Raw genomic sequence first — 17,983 nt, 5'->3', positions numbered from 1 at the left:
AAAAGGTCCTCCACCTAGGTCCAGTAGGTGTAAAGTGTTACTATTCCCTTCTCAAAGTCTGCTAACTTCTCAGGATGCTATCATCTTTTCCCCTATTTATTTAATCCGTGTGTAAGCTGCTGGCTGCAATGCATTTCTGCACACAATAAGGAAAATATGAAGTAAACAGTAACAAAACAGCCAGCTGAATCCAGTATAGACCAAAGCCATCCAATCCAGCAAACTGCTCTGTTAGTTCATGTGTTTTACTGGAAAAAATTTTCCTTTACATTTGACAATTGGAAACAGACTGAAAACTTGTTGCAATAATAAATCACACACAGAGCAATTATTACTACAGTGGGATTAAAATGCCCACATCACTTAGGGAGGTCTCAGAAGCTAAAACAAAACATAAGGAAAAAAAATACAAAGAAAAACACACAAAAAATTAAATAAATGGAAAGGCAGCACTCAGATATATAATCAGAATTGGAAATAAAGAGTAACCTTATTTAGCCCTTGACTAACCATGATCCGTGACAATATAGCATTTGAAAGCCAAGTAGTTCTGCCAAGATGCTAACACGCAGAATTACTTACATGGAAGTATAGAAAAGGGAATGTTCAGCATAACCTTGGAAATGGGGTATGGCTCGATCCTACTTTGATTTAATATATTTTTAGACTTTGATTATAGTGTGGATTTCACAAAGGAAGTCCCTTACACCCAAGATCTTTTGCCATGTGGACAGAATGGTGTCACACATCTACCACAGGAGATGTCAAGGCAGTAACCCAGAGTTCTTCCTTATGAGTTCCTTATGTGTGCCACTCCATTCTCCATTCTCCATGTAACCAAAAGCCAAACCAAGCAGGAACTTAGACTGAAAATACCCTCTGTTTGCAAAAACACAGTATGAGGTCCAAACACTAATAAAACTCGTTTTGATGCTTAAAGGAGGCAGAATATAAGATATTTCTCTGGTCTGATTTCAGACTAAAATACACATATGTATTTTGTCCACCTTAGATTTCGGAGAACACCTACTCCTCTTCTACTCTTAGACATGAATCAGCAGTGATTACTCATGCTCCAATTGCAACTTAACCTTTGTAAACCTGCTGGTATTGGTCCCTCTAATATCAGAATACTTAGTGCATTACCAGATACTAAGTATTATCATGTTTTCTATCTAACGGATAACTCTGTTTTATTGTTCATTTAATTTAAGTTAGCCTATCCTTGCATTTTTTTTAACGTCTTTCAATTTGCTGAGGGATGGAGAGCAGGAGAGGGTAAGGGAAGAAAATGTTAAACAACTTCAGTCAAGGCTGTGGTTCTCCAGATTGCTTTGTAGGATTAGGGGTGTTTTTAAACTTCTCATTTAAATCTCACTTCCCTGGGTGTAAAGAGGTCAATGAGGAGAAATGTATCATGTCTCCATTTGAAATGCATCTAAATGCAAAGCAATGCATACAGGCTGCTGCTGATACTGATGTTCCAGTTTGCATAATGGGCCAGGTCAGCTGTTCACTCTTTTTTGAAGAACCAGCTTGTGCCTACTGATCATTTCATCTGCCATGACAACAAGGTAGGTGTTTATCTCAAGGATAGAGTGGACAGCGTAAATATGCAACACTCCAAAAATACAGGAAGGTTCCAAAGACCTTCTGAAGCCAGAGGGGAGGAAATATATACTTAAGTCCTAATTTGCTTGGGGTATCAGCATCAGCCATCTCATGGGTTTTTTTTGTGCTTCATTACAAAATTTCATTTTCGAAGAAACAAAGAATAGCATCTATAATTCAGCAAACATTGAAGTACTTGTTTATGTGCAATATGTGTTTAAACTTAGGTCTGTTTCTCTTTGGAAGTCTTTTAAGTGTCACAGTTTGATTATTGCTCCCACTGATGTCAAAATTTATCACATGATAATCTTCTGCTAGACTGTAGAATGTAAAGTATTTCAGTATTCTGGTTTATTCTCTCTCAAAATTAAGTGCTGACAGCCCTACCTTCCATACTTTCATCATTATATTTCATGTGATTAGAATGTAAGCCTTTCCTAAAGTAGGTCATATCAATTTTCCATCCTGTGAACTAAAAGCTGATCACCCCTCTAATTAGTGAGCTGTTAATGAGCTGAAGAACTGCAAATAGCCGTTGGCAAAACCAGATTGACAGTAAAAGAAACTGGGCTAAAAGTGAGGATGGCACACAGAGTAAAATATGGTACTGAATTACTCTAACTTTTGTTCCATGTGGGGCTGTTGACTACCAGGCTGGCCAGTGAGCATGCCCATGGCACGTGCTTGGAGGCAAGGGGGGTGTGTGTAGCTGTATTTGGGCCCCATGGGTCACACCCTTGTCTTTCTAGAGGTACTTGGAAAGACTCTGAAAGATGATTTCTAAAGAAATCATCAGGAACATCAGTTTTTGTGGGGGTTAACTGCTGATTTAAACATACCAAAATTCACATCTAACTTAACACCCATCACAAGGGCATGCATGAGTTTTTTAAATTAGTTGCAGCAGGGAAACAAATTGTCTTTCAACATGGAAATATAACCCTAGCGTTAAACATGGTTTTTCATAACTCTGTTTGCTGAAGGCTAATTTTATGATATGTCAAGTGCCCTGAACTCCTGACACCAGGCTTTCCTCTTTAGATAAGCAGCTCACTTGTCTCAAGGACAATCCATTCATCCATGCTGTACTGCATGGAAATATGTGAGGAGGAAAAAGAAACAATGCCACTCTGCACTTCTTTAATCAGGTAGATGTGTTAGCAGAAGTCACATATCCTCTTGCAGTGTCTGGTTGTATTATGTTTTTTGGAACCAAGCCATTGCTTTGGCCTTGACATGATGTTAGTATGTGTTCGTAGGAGGCAGTGAAGGAACTTCAGGAATTATTACTCGCCACAATCAGCTAATGTGAAACAGAGGCTCACAAATGGTGGAGTTTAAGCTTCTTTTCTTGAACAGGTCCTGTTCTCCTCTGCAACACAGCCTATGCCACTGAGGCCAGTCAGCTGCTGCCTTCCTGTCTTCCTTGATAGTGAAATGAAAGGGAATTTATTGCAATGGATTTAAGCACAGGATCTGACAGGATCATCAGGTTTCTATCAAGGGGAAAGTTCATCTGGTAAAACAAAACAGGAGTACTTTAGGGCCTCAGTATCAGTAAAGTCATTACAAAGGACATCAGGCTGACTGTCTAATGTCTATGCTCTGAAAACTTTCACTTTGTGAGTCAGTTGACTTTTTTTGTAAAAGGCTTTGTATTGATTTTAGAGTGGCCTGCCTGTTGTCAGCAGGACAAAAAAATTGTTTCTCTGTTTTACTACTACTTTTCTACCTAATTTTTTACAATATATTTTGAAGAACAAATGAGTATTTATGCTTAATGGCAACAATTGTAAATCCAAATATCTTTAGAATATTAATATTGAATCACCTCAAATGATGCACAGCAATAAAAATATGACTGCCTAAAATAAAAGGGCATTAAGGAGGCAAATTTTGTACTTGTGCGATTTGGAGAAATAAAGAGACATTTCATAAGCCTCTTAATGAATGTGAAGTTTGAAGTTCTGACTATTGCTTCCAAGGACCAGGAAATGGGTCATGCTAATTAACACTCAGGGGTAGTGTTTTCAACCATTAAGGTTACAAAAATTCATTCTTAATACTCTGTTTCCAGGACCCACTATCCTCTACTGAAGTAATCTCACACTGTTGGTATGATTTAATGGTAATTTTTATTTGATGACTGCATCATTTAACTTTGACTTTAAACTGAATTCAACAAGTACAGCTTAGTGGTAAATTTGCTGTCTACCTTTCTCTGCTTCCAAATTTGGGATTGGAAATCTTGAAGAAATCTTAGAAATCTCAAAATCCGAAGGCTTCATTTGGAATTTTGTCTTGTGTAACTGTTTAGGTGACTGATGCTACTGATAATCATTATTCTACTATAATCATTATTTTCTTTTTCTTCCTAATTTTCAGACATGCTCAGTCCCCCTCACACCACTTGAAGCAGTATTTATGGGCAAACTTGTGTTGTATGTTGGAGACAGAGGTCTTGCACCTTACTCATCCTTTGCTGAACAGCAGAAATCTTGGGTCTGATACAAAGATACCGGTGCTCAGTGAATCAAACTCAGTCACTTTAAATGAATGTAGCTTTCAAGGAATTAGGTTTACAAGAGGAAACAAGGGCAGATAATTTTACATTTCTGACTCTATTTTGTTTAAATGCGGGATGTTTCCTCCATTTCACACATTTGGCATATTGTCCAGATATTCCTCCTTCCTGAAGGAGGAACCAGCAAGTATACAGAGAGCAAGTCAGGCCAACAAACATTTCTTCCTCTGCTCCGAAATTGTCAATCCCAATAAATGATTGATTAAAGCTGGGATTTGAATTCAGATCATCTCTGTACATATGAATGCTTAAAGGCTTCCTTCCTCCTTACTGAAGAGGAAAAAGGTGACAATTACTTTGTTTGGGAATAATCCAGTTCCCCTTCTGAGTGACTGACCTGCATTTCCACAGCCTTGGTCTGGCTGGAGTTATCACATACCATATATATGTATTATTTGGTGTTCAGTTGGTATTCACCATTGTGCACATGTTCAAGTGAACTCCAGTTTATGATTGCTTTCACAATCTGAGGGTTTTTCACTCCAGGCAATTGCTACATCCACCCCATCCAGACGACTTACTGCCATGAGAGCCATGTTTCCAAGGAGTTCACTCAGAGCAGATACTTTGAGGAGAAATAGATTAAATGCTTACTTCATAACTATTCTTCAAACTAAGATATTCTTAAGGCTAGTGCCTCCTCATAAGGTCTGCATTATGCCCTGTATTTTTGTTTTACACTTGCAGCAGAAAAACAGAAGTGTAAGAGCTTACAACCACTTCACCTCGGAAATATGTCCCTCTGATTCTGAAACAGCACCTACCAGCACCAAGAGCCATTGACTGTCTTAAGGTGGAAGGAACTGTAAAAGAATTTCAGTGTTCTGCCTGTCTAGAATTGCTCACAGGAATGTTGCATGTTGTCTTCTAAGCTCACTAAGAGAAATTAAAAAATAAACTAATTTTGAAAGAAAAGTAAGCTTTTTTGATCACCATGAAAAGTAATGAAGGCAAGATGAAGCAGGAATGCCAACAAGACAGGGAATAACAGGCTTGTGAGTTTGATCTCAATCCCTGAGAAAGGGGTGGAGCAACCTACGCTGGATATCATTTCCAGACACATGAATGAAGGGAAGGTGATCGGGAGCAAAGATCACAGATTTATGAAGCAGAAATTATGCTTAATCAAGCTGACAGACTTCCACGCTGAGGTAACTAAATCAATGAGCAAGAAGAGAGGTGTGGATGTTGTTTACCTCAACATTAGCAAGGCGCTGGACAAGGTTCTCCATTAAATCCTCACAGATAAGCTGACAAAGTTCAGGTTAAGTAGGCAGGCTTGGGGCTCACTATGTGATCAGTGGCCTGAAGTCCTGCTGGAGGCCAGTCAGTAGTGGAATACCCTAGGCACAGATACGGGGGCCGATACTGTTTAACCTTTTCACTAATGACCTGGATGATGGGTGCATGCTCAGGGAGTTTGCAGATGACATAAAGCTGAGAGGAGTGGCTCATGCACCAGATGGGTGCCCTGCTGTTCAGAGGGACTTAAACAGGTGAAGAAATGGGCAGCCAGGAATGTCATGAAGTTCCACAAAACACATGCACAGTCCCGTCCCTGTGGAGGAACAATCCAGGCATGCATACACACTGTGGGCTGAGTGGCTGGAAAAGGTTTTGCTGAGAAGGACCTTGGGGCCATTCCAGGCGTACACCACACTGACCAAGAGCCAAAGATACACAGCAAAAAAGGCCAGCAGTATGCTGGGGTGGGTTAGCAAGAGCATTGCCAGGCAGGCTGAGGGAGTGATCCTTACCCCTACTTAGCCCTGGTGAGAGATGTGAGCAGAAAAGGTATTAAACATCTCCACTTCACAGATGTTGCCAGTTAATTAAAGTCCTCCCAGTCTGAAGTCACACTATAAAATGGATGAAAGACTGCCTGGGTAGGGAGACCTGTGTTACTTAGTGTCTTGATGTACACACATGACCTTTGGTGAAAAAACATTGTGTGTCTGGTACTACTTAAATTGTATTTAAAAACAAGAAGAAAAAAAGAGTTAAAGAAAAGGTTATTTTCACTGAGACTTTGGTCTGGGTGACATGGGTACAATTTACTCAGTTTACTATGGGGAAGGAGTTATTAATCTCCCAGAGAGAGATAAACACTTGCTGCGTAGTTCACAGCTTAGAATCCATACAGCTCTTTTCAGCCATGGGTACTATGTCCACGATTTAGGACCGTAAGGATGAACTGTTATAAAAAGAAATGAGTGATGAGATTCTCAAATGGAAACAGGTAATCTGAAGATCCTTCAATAGAATACAGAAAAGAACAGCATGCTGGAGAAAAGGTTTTTATGACAGGTATCTCCTGTGGAACAGAACTAAACCCTGTAAACTTTACCATGCTGTCATACAGAATCACTACCAAGGAATAAAACCTTCCTCTGCCCTGAGCAAAAGCAAATTCAAAGCAGTCTGTTTACTCAGTCTGCAGCTTTTTTCCATTGTTCATTACAATATGTTATTCTAGCACAAGTGGAATTCAGGAGGCGATCTCTCTGGCTGATGGTTGGATTGGTGAGAATATTAGACTTCAACTTTATCTCAGCAAATAATGGGCTCTCTCTGGAATAGCTGAAACTCTGACAGGAAGGAAGAGACATTAGTGGGAATTTCCCCTAGATAACAGTCCTTGGTTTATAGAAATCCTGTTCCATTATCTCTAGATGTTATACAGACATAAATATATAGAGCAACAGCATCTACAGTGCTGAATTTGCAAACACAGTGCTCTCTGCAAGAATCTTCAATCTTTTTATTTTATGTATTTCTTTATACTCAAAATGCCAATCACAGATTTGGAGAAATCTAGTGACAAAAATACAGAACTATTTTAATGGACTTGGCACACTGGATAATTATTTCAGAAATCCAGTTGTATGAAGTGAAGTGCATAGTCTACCTCTTTTCCAGAAAACTTTTCTGAGAGAGCAGAACGACTATAAATCCAGATCCCACTGCTTTTTAGTACATTTTGTTTTGTTCCTGTCTAGCTAAGATTCCTATCTGTAGTCAACTGTGCTCTTTTCTCTTTAACCAGGACTAGCTTACAACATACCAGGTAAAGGAAATTATCAATAGGCAGTTTAGAAATACAGACATGTAGAATGTGAGGGAAAGATACAAATGGAAATTTTGTTTTCTGAAATTTCTGTATCATAAACCACATTGTTATTTTCTGTATCAGTCCTGGTTTTGCTCTGTGTTGAAACTCTTTCTGTGTATATTTGTCAGAGGTTGCATATGGCACTGCAGCTTGAAAAAGGAGGAAAAAAATCCTTGCAGAAAATACAAGTAATTTTCCCTTTTATTTACTTTACTGGTGAATATTACAGCAGTAAAATGCTCCAGAAAATCAGTATTAGCTACAGTTCACTACTTTTTTATCATAGTTCTCTCTTTATAATTACATTTTAAAAAATAAGGAAGTTCATTAGGAAATGAAAATTTGCTGGCATTTACTTTTATTGTAAGATTTTTACACTACGAAGCAATTCTGACTTTAAAAGATGCTTGTCATCCTTAGATGTTTTCCTTACTTGATATAAATTGCTATCTAAATAAAGATGGTACGATGATGTTACAGTTAGAAATTAAACGTGTAAAGGAGACTGAAATTTCACATTTGAGATGCAATTTAGCAATGGGCTTCAGTAACTCTTTGGGCAGTATTTCCTTTTTGTTTATACAAGTTTCTAAAATTCAGAAGTTTATTTCTAAAAATTTTAAACAGTGCAAAAGGAGGGATACTATTAAAACCTGTAACTTCTAAAAACCTTGAAAAATACTTTTAAGGATATCTGTCACCATAGTGGTGAGTGAATGAGCTCAGTAGTCCAGCTTTCCATGCCGGCTGTGCACATCTCTCATTGTTGATCCATTGGGGCAGGAAGGAAATGCCTGGGTTCAGTTCTTGGTGTTCTGTAAAGCTTCTATGAGAGCCTTGTTGTATTCTCTGACCAGCTTTCTCACGTTCTTCATTATTGGCTGGTAGTCACTCTCCTGGCTTTTTGTTGCTATGACTGATTAAAAGAATTAAGGAAACAAACTGCCAGTATAAATATGAGCACAATTAGAGATCACAAGGGAACCACAATACAGGACATTTGCTTCTGTGAAAACCCTCAAGTGTTGCAAATAATGGAAAAAACTCCACTTGGGTCTAAAAGATTTACACTAATTTACTAGGGCTAGCTGCCATCTCATGCCAAGGACTGTAGGAAAAAAAAAAATAAGATTACATGCCTCGGTCAGTTTTGTTTTCATATATACAGACAATAGGTCCCTTGTGAAAGACTCTGCCCATTGTTACATTGCAAGTAAAACCATTTCAAAGCACTCAGCTATTTACAGCCATTCAGCCTGGCTACAAAAGTCCCAGTCCAGGAAAGCAGCCCCTCTCCTTCCAGCAGCCCAAGCAGACACAGCACTCTGTATAAGGGTCTGTACTTGGATAGGCAATATTGCATAGCAAGTTAGCAGATGCTTTAATATCCTGATGAACTTTTTCTCTTGGTTTTTTTAGAGGGTTTTTTGTAGGAAAGATTTTATTTAACAGTATTGCCTTAAGAAACATTCCTGTAGAGCCTCCTTCATAGAGGAGGTACCTCCAATTAGATTACATTGTCCAAGACTTTTTTCAGATGTATTTTCTAAGAATTAGAGCACTTATCAGATATGAGAAATGGGTTATTTGGTATATGAAAAAGACAACACTATATGTATTGTTATATATTATATGTTATTATTTATTATTATCATCATCACCATTATTTCTCTGATGGCTAGGCTATCACGTAATTGCCTGAAATATATTCCTGTGCTATTTTCTGAGACATATAGCAATATCCATTGTCCAACACAATACACTGGATGGTACAGTCTACTTTTGATGTTATCTTTACCAATTACATTTGTACTGTAATCATGTAACACTGATTTTGTGCATCTTAGAAATTTCAGATTTTTTGTTACCAAATAATTTTAAAGAAGTAAGTTTATTGCAGTGAATTCACTGTCCCAAAATAAAACTTTAGCTTGGTCCTACTCAGATCTCTACCATAACTATGGAGAATAAAAAAAAAATAGTACAAGATCAGAAGAACCATCAATTCTAATTAACATAAACATCAGTGCTTTCACTTATTTCAAAAACTATCTTATGGAAGTCATTTGCAAATAAGCAAATAATGATTTTGCTCATGTTTTGTAAGGTCTTATATGATTAGTGAAATATAACCCTTTAATTTGAATCACATAATGAGAAAGCTACAGTGCAGTTCCTCCAGTCACGCCCATTTTGCAGCTCAAGCATCTCCTTGTCATATCTTAACACGTTCACCTGTTTTTTTCCTCTAGTAGGCAACTCCCCTTTTATTTCATAAGAAGAACATTAAATGTATAAAATTTATTGTTTAATTTTTCATTATTGGTATTTTCAGGGGGTTAAACTGCAAACCACCATGCAAAGTCACCATGCTCTACAGATTTTCAAACAATAATACACTTGGAGATTAATTTCAGATAAGACTGGACAGATATGAAGATGAACTTTGTATGAAACTTAATGGCAAAACTGAGCCAGAAGGAATAACTCCAGACTGCAAAGCAAAGCTTATGCTTTAGGACCCATAAAATTGTTTCAGACAACACATGCAGGTTTTGTTATATATAATATCTATCAGTTAACCAGACATTTGCAAAGGATTGCCTTTCCCCTCCTCCCCTGTCTCCTGCTCCCCGTTCTGTCCTGTCTTATTCTGCTGGAGGAAACAGACTTCTTCCTCAATTAATACAGTGCATGAATTTGACTCTATTTCTTACAGAAAAGGATACATTCCTTCATCATAAAGTTATTTTGCTCATGGTGCTGCCACTTCCTCTCCAAATTTGTAAGCTGAAAACACAAAAAGAGTCAAAAATTAAAATGCTAATTACTACACACAAACTTTATACAAACTCCCAAAAATGGTGTATCAGTACCTTGTACTCTATCACCCAATAAGATCAAAGTTATTTCACATAAAAAACTCCAAAATGAGAAACAATGTCAAAATGTTTTTAAAGCTGCCAAAAATTAACCTGCATATAATTTAGGACTTCATAATCCATCAGTACAAAAGCACTGCATGCAACTGCAGTGATAGATGAAAAAATCAGATGAGAATTCAAGACTTATCATATAAGGAAGTATGTAGGCAAGTCATAAGTAAAAAGATGAACACTGCAGGGAGATACTAATTCTCATAATGCTTCTTATCACTTAAATTATCTCTTCTTAGAATCAGTAGGATCTAAAATCACCAAAGATACAATATTTCCTGACACTGTCTTGGACTTTAAGCTACACAGAAGAAACTTCCTTACTTCCATAGTTAGGTTTCCTGTCTGATGCCAGAAGCTGTGATAAGAACAGAGCTGCAGCAAGAAGATTGTAGGAGTGTGGGTTAAGTGTTGGCACTTCTTCAATACTTTCAGCATCAACAGGAAACTAATGTGGACATTATATCGATGGCTGCTTCCTTACAATACAATTTTATACTTGTTTTTCCTGATGCTACTGTTAAAGGTTCTGCATTTCAAGATATGAAGATGTTATTTTTAAATGTAAAAACTGAAAATCATTCTGAGACTAAACTTTCAGTGGAAATCAAAAATTTTCCTATAAATTAGGAAAACACTGCAGTATTTTACGTAAAAGCTTATTATTAAGCTAGAAGATATGAAAATAGTTGCTCTATTACTCAAATCTTAACAGAGAAGAATCAATTATCTAGTGTACTAGTTCACAGCGCACGACAATAATTTATTTCCAAGATCAGATATTTCTGACCAATTAAAATTTTTACTGCCTCTTTTGTGTTGTTACACATGATATAGCCAGGAAGGGAGCCTAGATTTGAAATACTTTATGTCTGATATACATAAAAGGAAACATTCAATGTATTTTTATAGTAACTCCTTGGAGGCCAGTTGACTGCTTGCAAAATTGCCCGAGCCCTCAAGATACATGAACAGTATTTGTACTTCACAATGCTTGATGCAACAACCAATTGGTTGTTATAAGATATACATTATTCACTCTCATGATATTTACACTTATGACATAAAAAGTCCTTTTTGCAGACACTGAAATAGAACTGCCACAGCTTAATGAATTGAAGAAATTACATATAACTATTATTTTATATAAAATTTTAACCCTCATCATGCAAGTACCCTAACTGCTTATTCATTTCTGATTTCCCTAAGCTCTAGGAATACGAATCTGATCTTGGCATAAAAAATATACAGTATCCGAAGTCCTGCAGACTTTGGCATGTAGCTTTGTGGATTTATATCATCACCCTAGAGTGATTATAATAATCCTGTTCTACACATGTATACATATACCTCAGTCAGAGCCACACCTTCTCATCTGCTCCATGAAGTTCACTCCAGAAGAAAGTCAACTTAAACATGTACCAATATGACCTTCAGTTTTTAATTGAATTATAAAAAAAATAACAGTTCTAAAGGGCAAATATCTCAACAACCTCAAGCAATAAAAACCAGTGAAATGCACAGAAAATAATCAGTTTCCATTTCCACCTTATTTTAAGGTTATCCGTTTTCCTTCTGAGCATTCAAAGCTCTATGCCAGTAAAGTTCTGTTGCCAAAATGACAGCAATAAATGGGTGTTTATAATGGAAGAATCAAAGTTGCTCAAGAGGTTACAAATCTTTCCTGATTCACTTTTTAAATGTAAATGTACATATACTCATATACCAAAGTTTAAGTCTGAACAAACCCCAGAACTCCAGTGGTCTCCAGGGAGCAGAAGAATTAGAAAAAGGAAAACGAAATTAATAGCACAGGTTGCAAGAGAAGACTTACCACCATAACTTCAGAAGCAAAACGGATCTTAGCTGATTAGTAGTGACTGTTTTTTCCCCTGTACTTTCTTCTAAGTTTGTCCCCAAAACTACTCAAGCAAAGGAAGGGCAGAAGGCAGAGGGTTCTGAGCAAGATTAATACAAACACTTAAACACAGAAGTCACATAATTTTAAGCTCAGAATGATCTCTGATTTTAGTAATCTAAAGTTTACAAGCAATTTATTGGTATAATATTAAGTTTTGTTTGAAAACTGAAAATATGGCTGCACACTTAAAACACATGACTAAGAAAACTCACTGAGAAGGAATAAAGAGATTCCATCCATACAATGCTTCATGTGTATGAGAAAACCAAAACTGAGAAAGAAACAACTGAAGGGGATAATATGTAATCTGAGCTATACCTGAGAATGTGTCTCGTTTTCTTGCAGCTCCTTTTTTAGTGTCTCATACTCTGTATTCAAGTGTTCCATTATCTTCTTGAAAGAATGGCTGCGCTTTGTTAATTTTTCTTTGTCATCCTGGAGTCTCTAGTTAGAAAAAAACCCAACACAAACTGATTAATGAGTTCATTTGCTGTTAGCTTCAGGCAAATTACTTCAATTCAACTTTCGAAGTGCTACTTTTTTTTCCTTTCAGAACAAGACCACATGAACAGAGAACTCATAGGTTTTTCTCTAGCAATGCATGCTTTATCCTAAAAATGATACTCAATGCTTATGACCAAGTTCTAGGCTTAGACCATATTCTATGAGCACAAGTGGGAATGCTGACGTTAAGAATTTGTAGGAAATTCTTTTTTGTTTGTGTTCTGTGTTAGATTGTTAAATTCAAAGTTTGGGTAGTCATAAGTTACACCAGAAGAGTTTAGCTGAATCATTAAAATGAAATGAGGAGATTTTGTGGAAGGAAGTTATCAAAAGGCATCCAGCTCATAGCCTGCTACATGGACCTATTTAGTAAGTCATGTATATAAGCAGAGAAGCATTGGGATTCATTTGCAGCTATCAGCTATGAGGAAGTACTTTCAATCACATATTACCCCCCACTGATTGATCAAAAGCACACAAATTCTGTTTTATTCCTTTTGTTACCTTTTCCTTCTCTTCTCCTGATGCTTTCAGAGCTGGCAAATTATTGTAGACCTCCAACTCTGCTTTTGTCTGTTCAATTTTGTCTTTAAGAGAAGCCAGTTCACCAATCATCTTGCCCTCCAATAGTTCCATCTTCTGTAGGTCCATCTGCAGTTTTTGACTCTCTAAATCACCAGATACACAATTTCTAATTAACAGTATTTTTGTTTCATAATACATAGCCCAGTACGTAAAGGTTTATACTATATTTAAGTAATATAAGCAGCTCCTGTGTATCTTTCTGATTTTTATATTAATGGGATTGTTTATGTGAAGGAAAGAAAAAAATGTGATCTTCACAACCATCCCACAAGTCATACTCATACATTACAATAACTGTATTATACTCCATAAGTGAAGAGTAATGAAAATGTGAAGTTTTTTGTATCACATTGTTAAAGTTTATAGCACCAGACAATTTCAAGTCTTAAAGCAGTGGTGATAAACTTACAAAAAGTTGCAATAATGCAGAAAATTTAAATAAATAATTTCATTAGTTTTTTTTAGCAAGGTGTTGTTTTATTTATGCTGCTTGTATGTGGGTTAGACCTAGTTTTTTGAGAACAAATAGCCAAATTTTCTTTAAACATTCACTCTGTACAGAAAAACACTTCCATATACCCACAGAATAAGAAGTGCTACAACATACAGAATTTACTTCTGACACTCCATTAAAAATAAGTAACAGAGATACAGGTAATAAGGGAATTAGAAATACGGGTGGATTCTTATATGAAGAGAACTGCAAAGACCGAAACAGTTCAGACATGAGATGCATAAGAGAAGAAACAATAAAAAGATACAAAATAATAAATATACAACATAGTTTTGGAGGTAAGTTCCCTGAGTGGGGAAGGACTAGGTGTGGTTAGACTTGTTTTGGTTTTGTAACCTGCCCTGTCATTGTATTTTATTCATAGATGTGCCTATGTGACAGAGGGAGACTTCACCTTTCCAAAAACTGTGGCTATGGTTTCCTCAGTGGATTTATTTGGGAAAATCTCACTGTCATAGCAAGATTTTGGTATTCATCTCTCTGCTTGTGAATTTATGCCATATGCTTATTTTTCAGAGTGAAGGATTTCCTTTAATCAATATTTTTTGTTTATTACAATGTTTTGGTGATTTGTTTAGGGATCTCAAAATTAAAAAAAAAGACAAGCCAAAATTTTTGTGCACCATTCAAAATTATCCTGAGGAATGCTCACCCATTGGTAAGATTGAAAGGGTCCTATATGTGCAAAGAGCATGTATATAAATACAAAAAATTTCCATACAAGACAAAGAAGGGTTTAAAAGTAAAATTTTTGGACTGCATTCCATGTCTGCACTTCAGTGTCTGCCTTCCACTGTAAAGCACTTAAGAAAACACTTTCTCTGTGCCTACAATATTTTGTAACTGCCCATAGTTTCAATGCAAAGTTCCCAATAGTGGTCAGTGACAGACTGTAAACCACAAGTGAACAGACCATAGCTTTACTTCTCTTGTTCCTACAGCACTGTGGTTTAAAGACAGACAAATGCTTAAGGACCTCAATAAATGAGGGTTTTAAGACCAAAACCAGTAAAAACCAGAATTATAAAATAAATTCAGATTGGAGAGAAATAGCAGAAAAAAACTTTAGATGTTCTTAAGGATTTATTTAGGCCTAATCACAGCATTTTCACTTTTTATATAGTAGTTTAATATCTGTATTTTATTTTAAAATAATAAAATAGTTGACTGGTTGCAATTTTATTTTACACGTAAACAGTAGTAAGAACATAAGTGCCAAAAAGGCACAAAGTGTTCTTAGACTGTTCTATCTATATACTGATAGAAACTATGATGAGACAGCAATGGGTATTCCTATCCATTCACACTTTCTGGAGAAAAGGGAAGAAACTGGAAGGAGTGAATTTTATCCTTATCCAGTAGCAGCCTCAGTGAAAAAACCTCAGAACTCCTCTAGAGGAAGAGACAGGAAGAGGATGCAGCCCAGTTCCTTCTGATAGGCCATGAAGTTGCAGTGTCTAGCATGGAGTGTGTACATAGTAGCAAATTCTCAGAACAAACTACAGTGACCCAGGGAAATATTTTTGGGAAACTATGCCATCAGCACTTTTGTTTACTCCTCAGGGTTTCCTTCTCTTTTTAACTTTTTTAAGGGTTCTGCTGGTGGACATTCTATATTTTTGTTATGACAAGAAAATATGGATATCCAGATTTTAATCACAACAAAAGAATTCTGAAGATTAATTAAAGTGTTAGGAAGAACTTCAACTGTGCAAACTGAAAATTCAGTGCATTTCTGAAAGAATCCTAAGTTGTTTATTACAGTATCTGTGACTCCTTGCTGTCAGACATTTACTTATGAATCACTTAAATGATCTGCTGAAAATTATGCACTGTAACTTCCTTCTCTCCCCGTGCAGAGAAAGAAATATGTCTTTCAATAATGCCTCTGTAGCACTAGGTGCTTTCAAAACGTAAAGTAGTCAGAATTGATGCTTACATGAAAGAACAAAAAGCCATATTTGAACTTTTAATGTGTGGTCCAGCATTTTAAACTACACTAGAACTGCAAAATGAGTACTTGCAGACAAGTGAACACTACACGTTCAAACGCAAAACAGAACAATCAAATTCTGTAACATTTTGTGCATAACAACTTCATATTTGCTTACAACTAATTTGAAGTCACAACAGGGGCACCTATTTTGAAAATTACTACGAAGTACAGCATGTAATAGTCTTCTAACAAAATGATTTATGGTTCTTAATTCTTGCCCCTTCCTTTCAGCCAAATAAACAAGGAAAGGTTTGCTGAACCAATAATGATATTGGCAAAGACTTAGAACTTTGAGAACAATCCTACTATAAACAGTGCAAATAAAGAACTAAATAGACACTTGTTATGGGAATGAAAGAAAAATACTGTCTGCTTTTTGAAATTACAGACAGGATCCTGCAGATGCTTACGTTTAATTTTTGGTATTTAGAATATTTAGAAAATGAAGTCAAAACAAATGTTCACTTTGCAGAATCAAATCCTCAAAATTTGAGAGCTATTCACTGCTGTTGTCAGTTATTTGCCCATAGTACATATCCTTTGTAAAAGCACAAACCCCAAGTAAGTGATACTAAGAACTACATTTACAAAAAACGCATGGTTAGATAACTGTGGAAGACTCCAATTTATTAAACACCGTTTAAAAATCATGGAAGATATTTATTTTGAGGTGAGTATTAGTAAAAATCAAACTTCAGCTACAAAAACTTCATACCTCCGTATTAAAATACATTTGTTTATCTTATATCTCTGCAAGGAAGATGATCATTTAGTGGTAATAGTAAATTAAATACTCCCGAGGAATATAAATAACTTGTTACTCAAAAGAGTTTCAGTTTCTCAATTGCCACTGTATTTTAATATTGTCAGATCTTCCACATGTTATTAGTGTACCATTGTGGGTAATCTTAATGCTTTTAAGAAATGAATTTAAAAATTCATTGCTGATCTCACCTGTAACCAGATTCTTAGCAGTGCTCTGTGACTTCTGCATTTCATTTGATTTGAAAGTGAGGTCTTCCTGCATAATCTTCAGCTCTTGATTTGTAACAGATGAAATTTGTTTCATATGATTCAGATTCTGTGTGTTACCAATAAAAATAATGAGAATATGTTCTATTTTTGAAAAAAACAAATGGTAACTGGACAAGTAAAAACTCTTCTGCTAGGACATTGTCTGTTATTTAGCTTTCATACTACAAAGACTTAAAATATTGGAAATATTCTGAAGTGATTTAAACGTGAATGACTTTCATTCTGCCAACTTTTGATAAAAGATGTCCTGACAGGCCAGCACAGACGAAACAAAATACAGCAAGAATAAACTGTGCTGCCATATAAATTGGTTCTAAAGTGACAGTGCCTAACATATATGGTATATCACACTGAGTTAAAGACAATTAAAGTAATTATACAATCAAAATATTACTCCACTGAAAGTTTTCGGTAAGATAAAAAATCCATGGAAACCAAAAATATTAAAAGAAAAGGAGACTTGGAAGTGAAAAAAAAATGGCAGACTACAAATTCCAACCATTTCTAAAGTGTTACATTATTCACTTATATTATTTACATTCAATATTACATAGTAGGGTATTCCAGACACAATTTTAGTAGATCAGAGAGGAAAGTGGAATATTTTCAGTTATGTAACAGTATGACAGGATACCCCTGAACTGAGATTTGCAAACTTTGGGTAAACAATATATTGCAATAGTTTTATTTGCACTATTTGGAAATGTTTATCATTAATGGAATAATGTTCATTATAGCAGTGATGACAACTCTTTCCCCAGAAAGAAATTAAACAAATCTTTTTTTTTTTTTAACTCCAGCTGTACATGGTTTAATGTTTAATTCTCTTAAGAGATTACTATGTGGATAAATTTAAATATATAAAGAGCACCATCCTTCTTCATCCAGTCACACTCTTGTTTTGTGCTTCTCAATTCCTAGCTTGCCACAGGAGGAGGGAAATGCTCACCCTGCTTGAGTGCTCCAGGAGTGCAACAATGTTGGCTTCTATTTGGGCCTTTCTTTCAAATTCCTGTTTCTTAACCTCTTCAAAAGTCTCAAGAAAATCTAGAGATCAGCAAACAAGAAAAAGAAGGCTCTTACTTGTATGAGTACAGCACATGCCTTTGTTATTTCCAGTAAAAAATTGTACTATATTGATAAATTGTACTATATTGATAAATTGTACAATTAAACTTTAATTGT

The 17,983-nt window shown here is 36.0% G+C and overlaps 1 protein-coding gene across 4 annotated transcripts in view; it reads right to left on the bottom strand.

Annotated features, from left to right (window-relative positions):
- Window positions 1-7,037: 7,037 nt before the first annotated feature.
- The window catches only part of IFT74 (intraflagellar transport 74), a 36,591-nt gene continuing 25,645 nt past the window's right edge, over window positions 7,038-17,983 (bottom strand). For 3 of the 4 annotated variants that reach the window (XM_017816441.1, XM_017816440.1, XM_017816442.1), the window contains exons 16-21: window positions 17,748-17,845; window positions 16,718-16,844; window positions 13,173-13,336; window positions 12,483-12,608; window positions 10,037-10,097; window positions 7,038-8,223 (exon numbers count right to left, since the gene is read on the bottom strand). In XM_017816441.1, coding sequence (XP_017671930.1) covers window positions 8,108-8,223; window positions 10,037-10,097; window positions 12,483-12,608; window positions 13,173-13,336; window positions 16,718-16,844; window positions 17,748-17,845 — 692 coding nt within the window. In that variant the 3' untranslated portion in view covers window positions 7,038-8,107. The remainder of the gene's footprint in view (window positions 8,224-10,036; window positions 10,098-12,482; window positions 12,609-13,172; window positions 13,337-16,717; window positions 16,845-17,747; window positions 17,846-17,983) is intronic. The other variant, XM_017816443.1, reaches the window with a different exon arrangement.

The sequence above is a fragment of the Lepidothrix coronata genome, unplaced genomic scaffold, assembly GCF_001604755.1.
Source record: "Lepidothrix coronata isolate B3197 unplaced genomic scaffold, Lepidothrix_coronata-1.0 Scaffold55, whole genome shotgun sequence".
NCBI classification, from domain to species: Eukaryota; Metazoa; Chordata; class Aves; order Passeriformes; family Pipridae; genus Lepidothrix; species Lepidothrix coronata.
The sequence above is the reverse complement of the archived record's forward strand: the minus strand, read 5'-3'. Positions and strand labels throughout refer to the sequence as shown.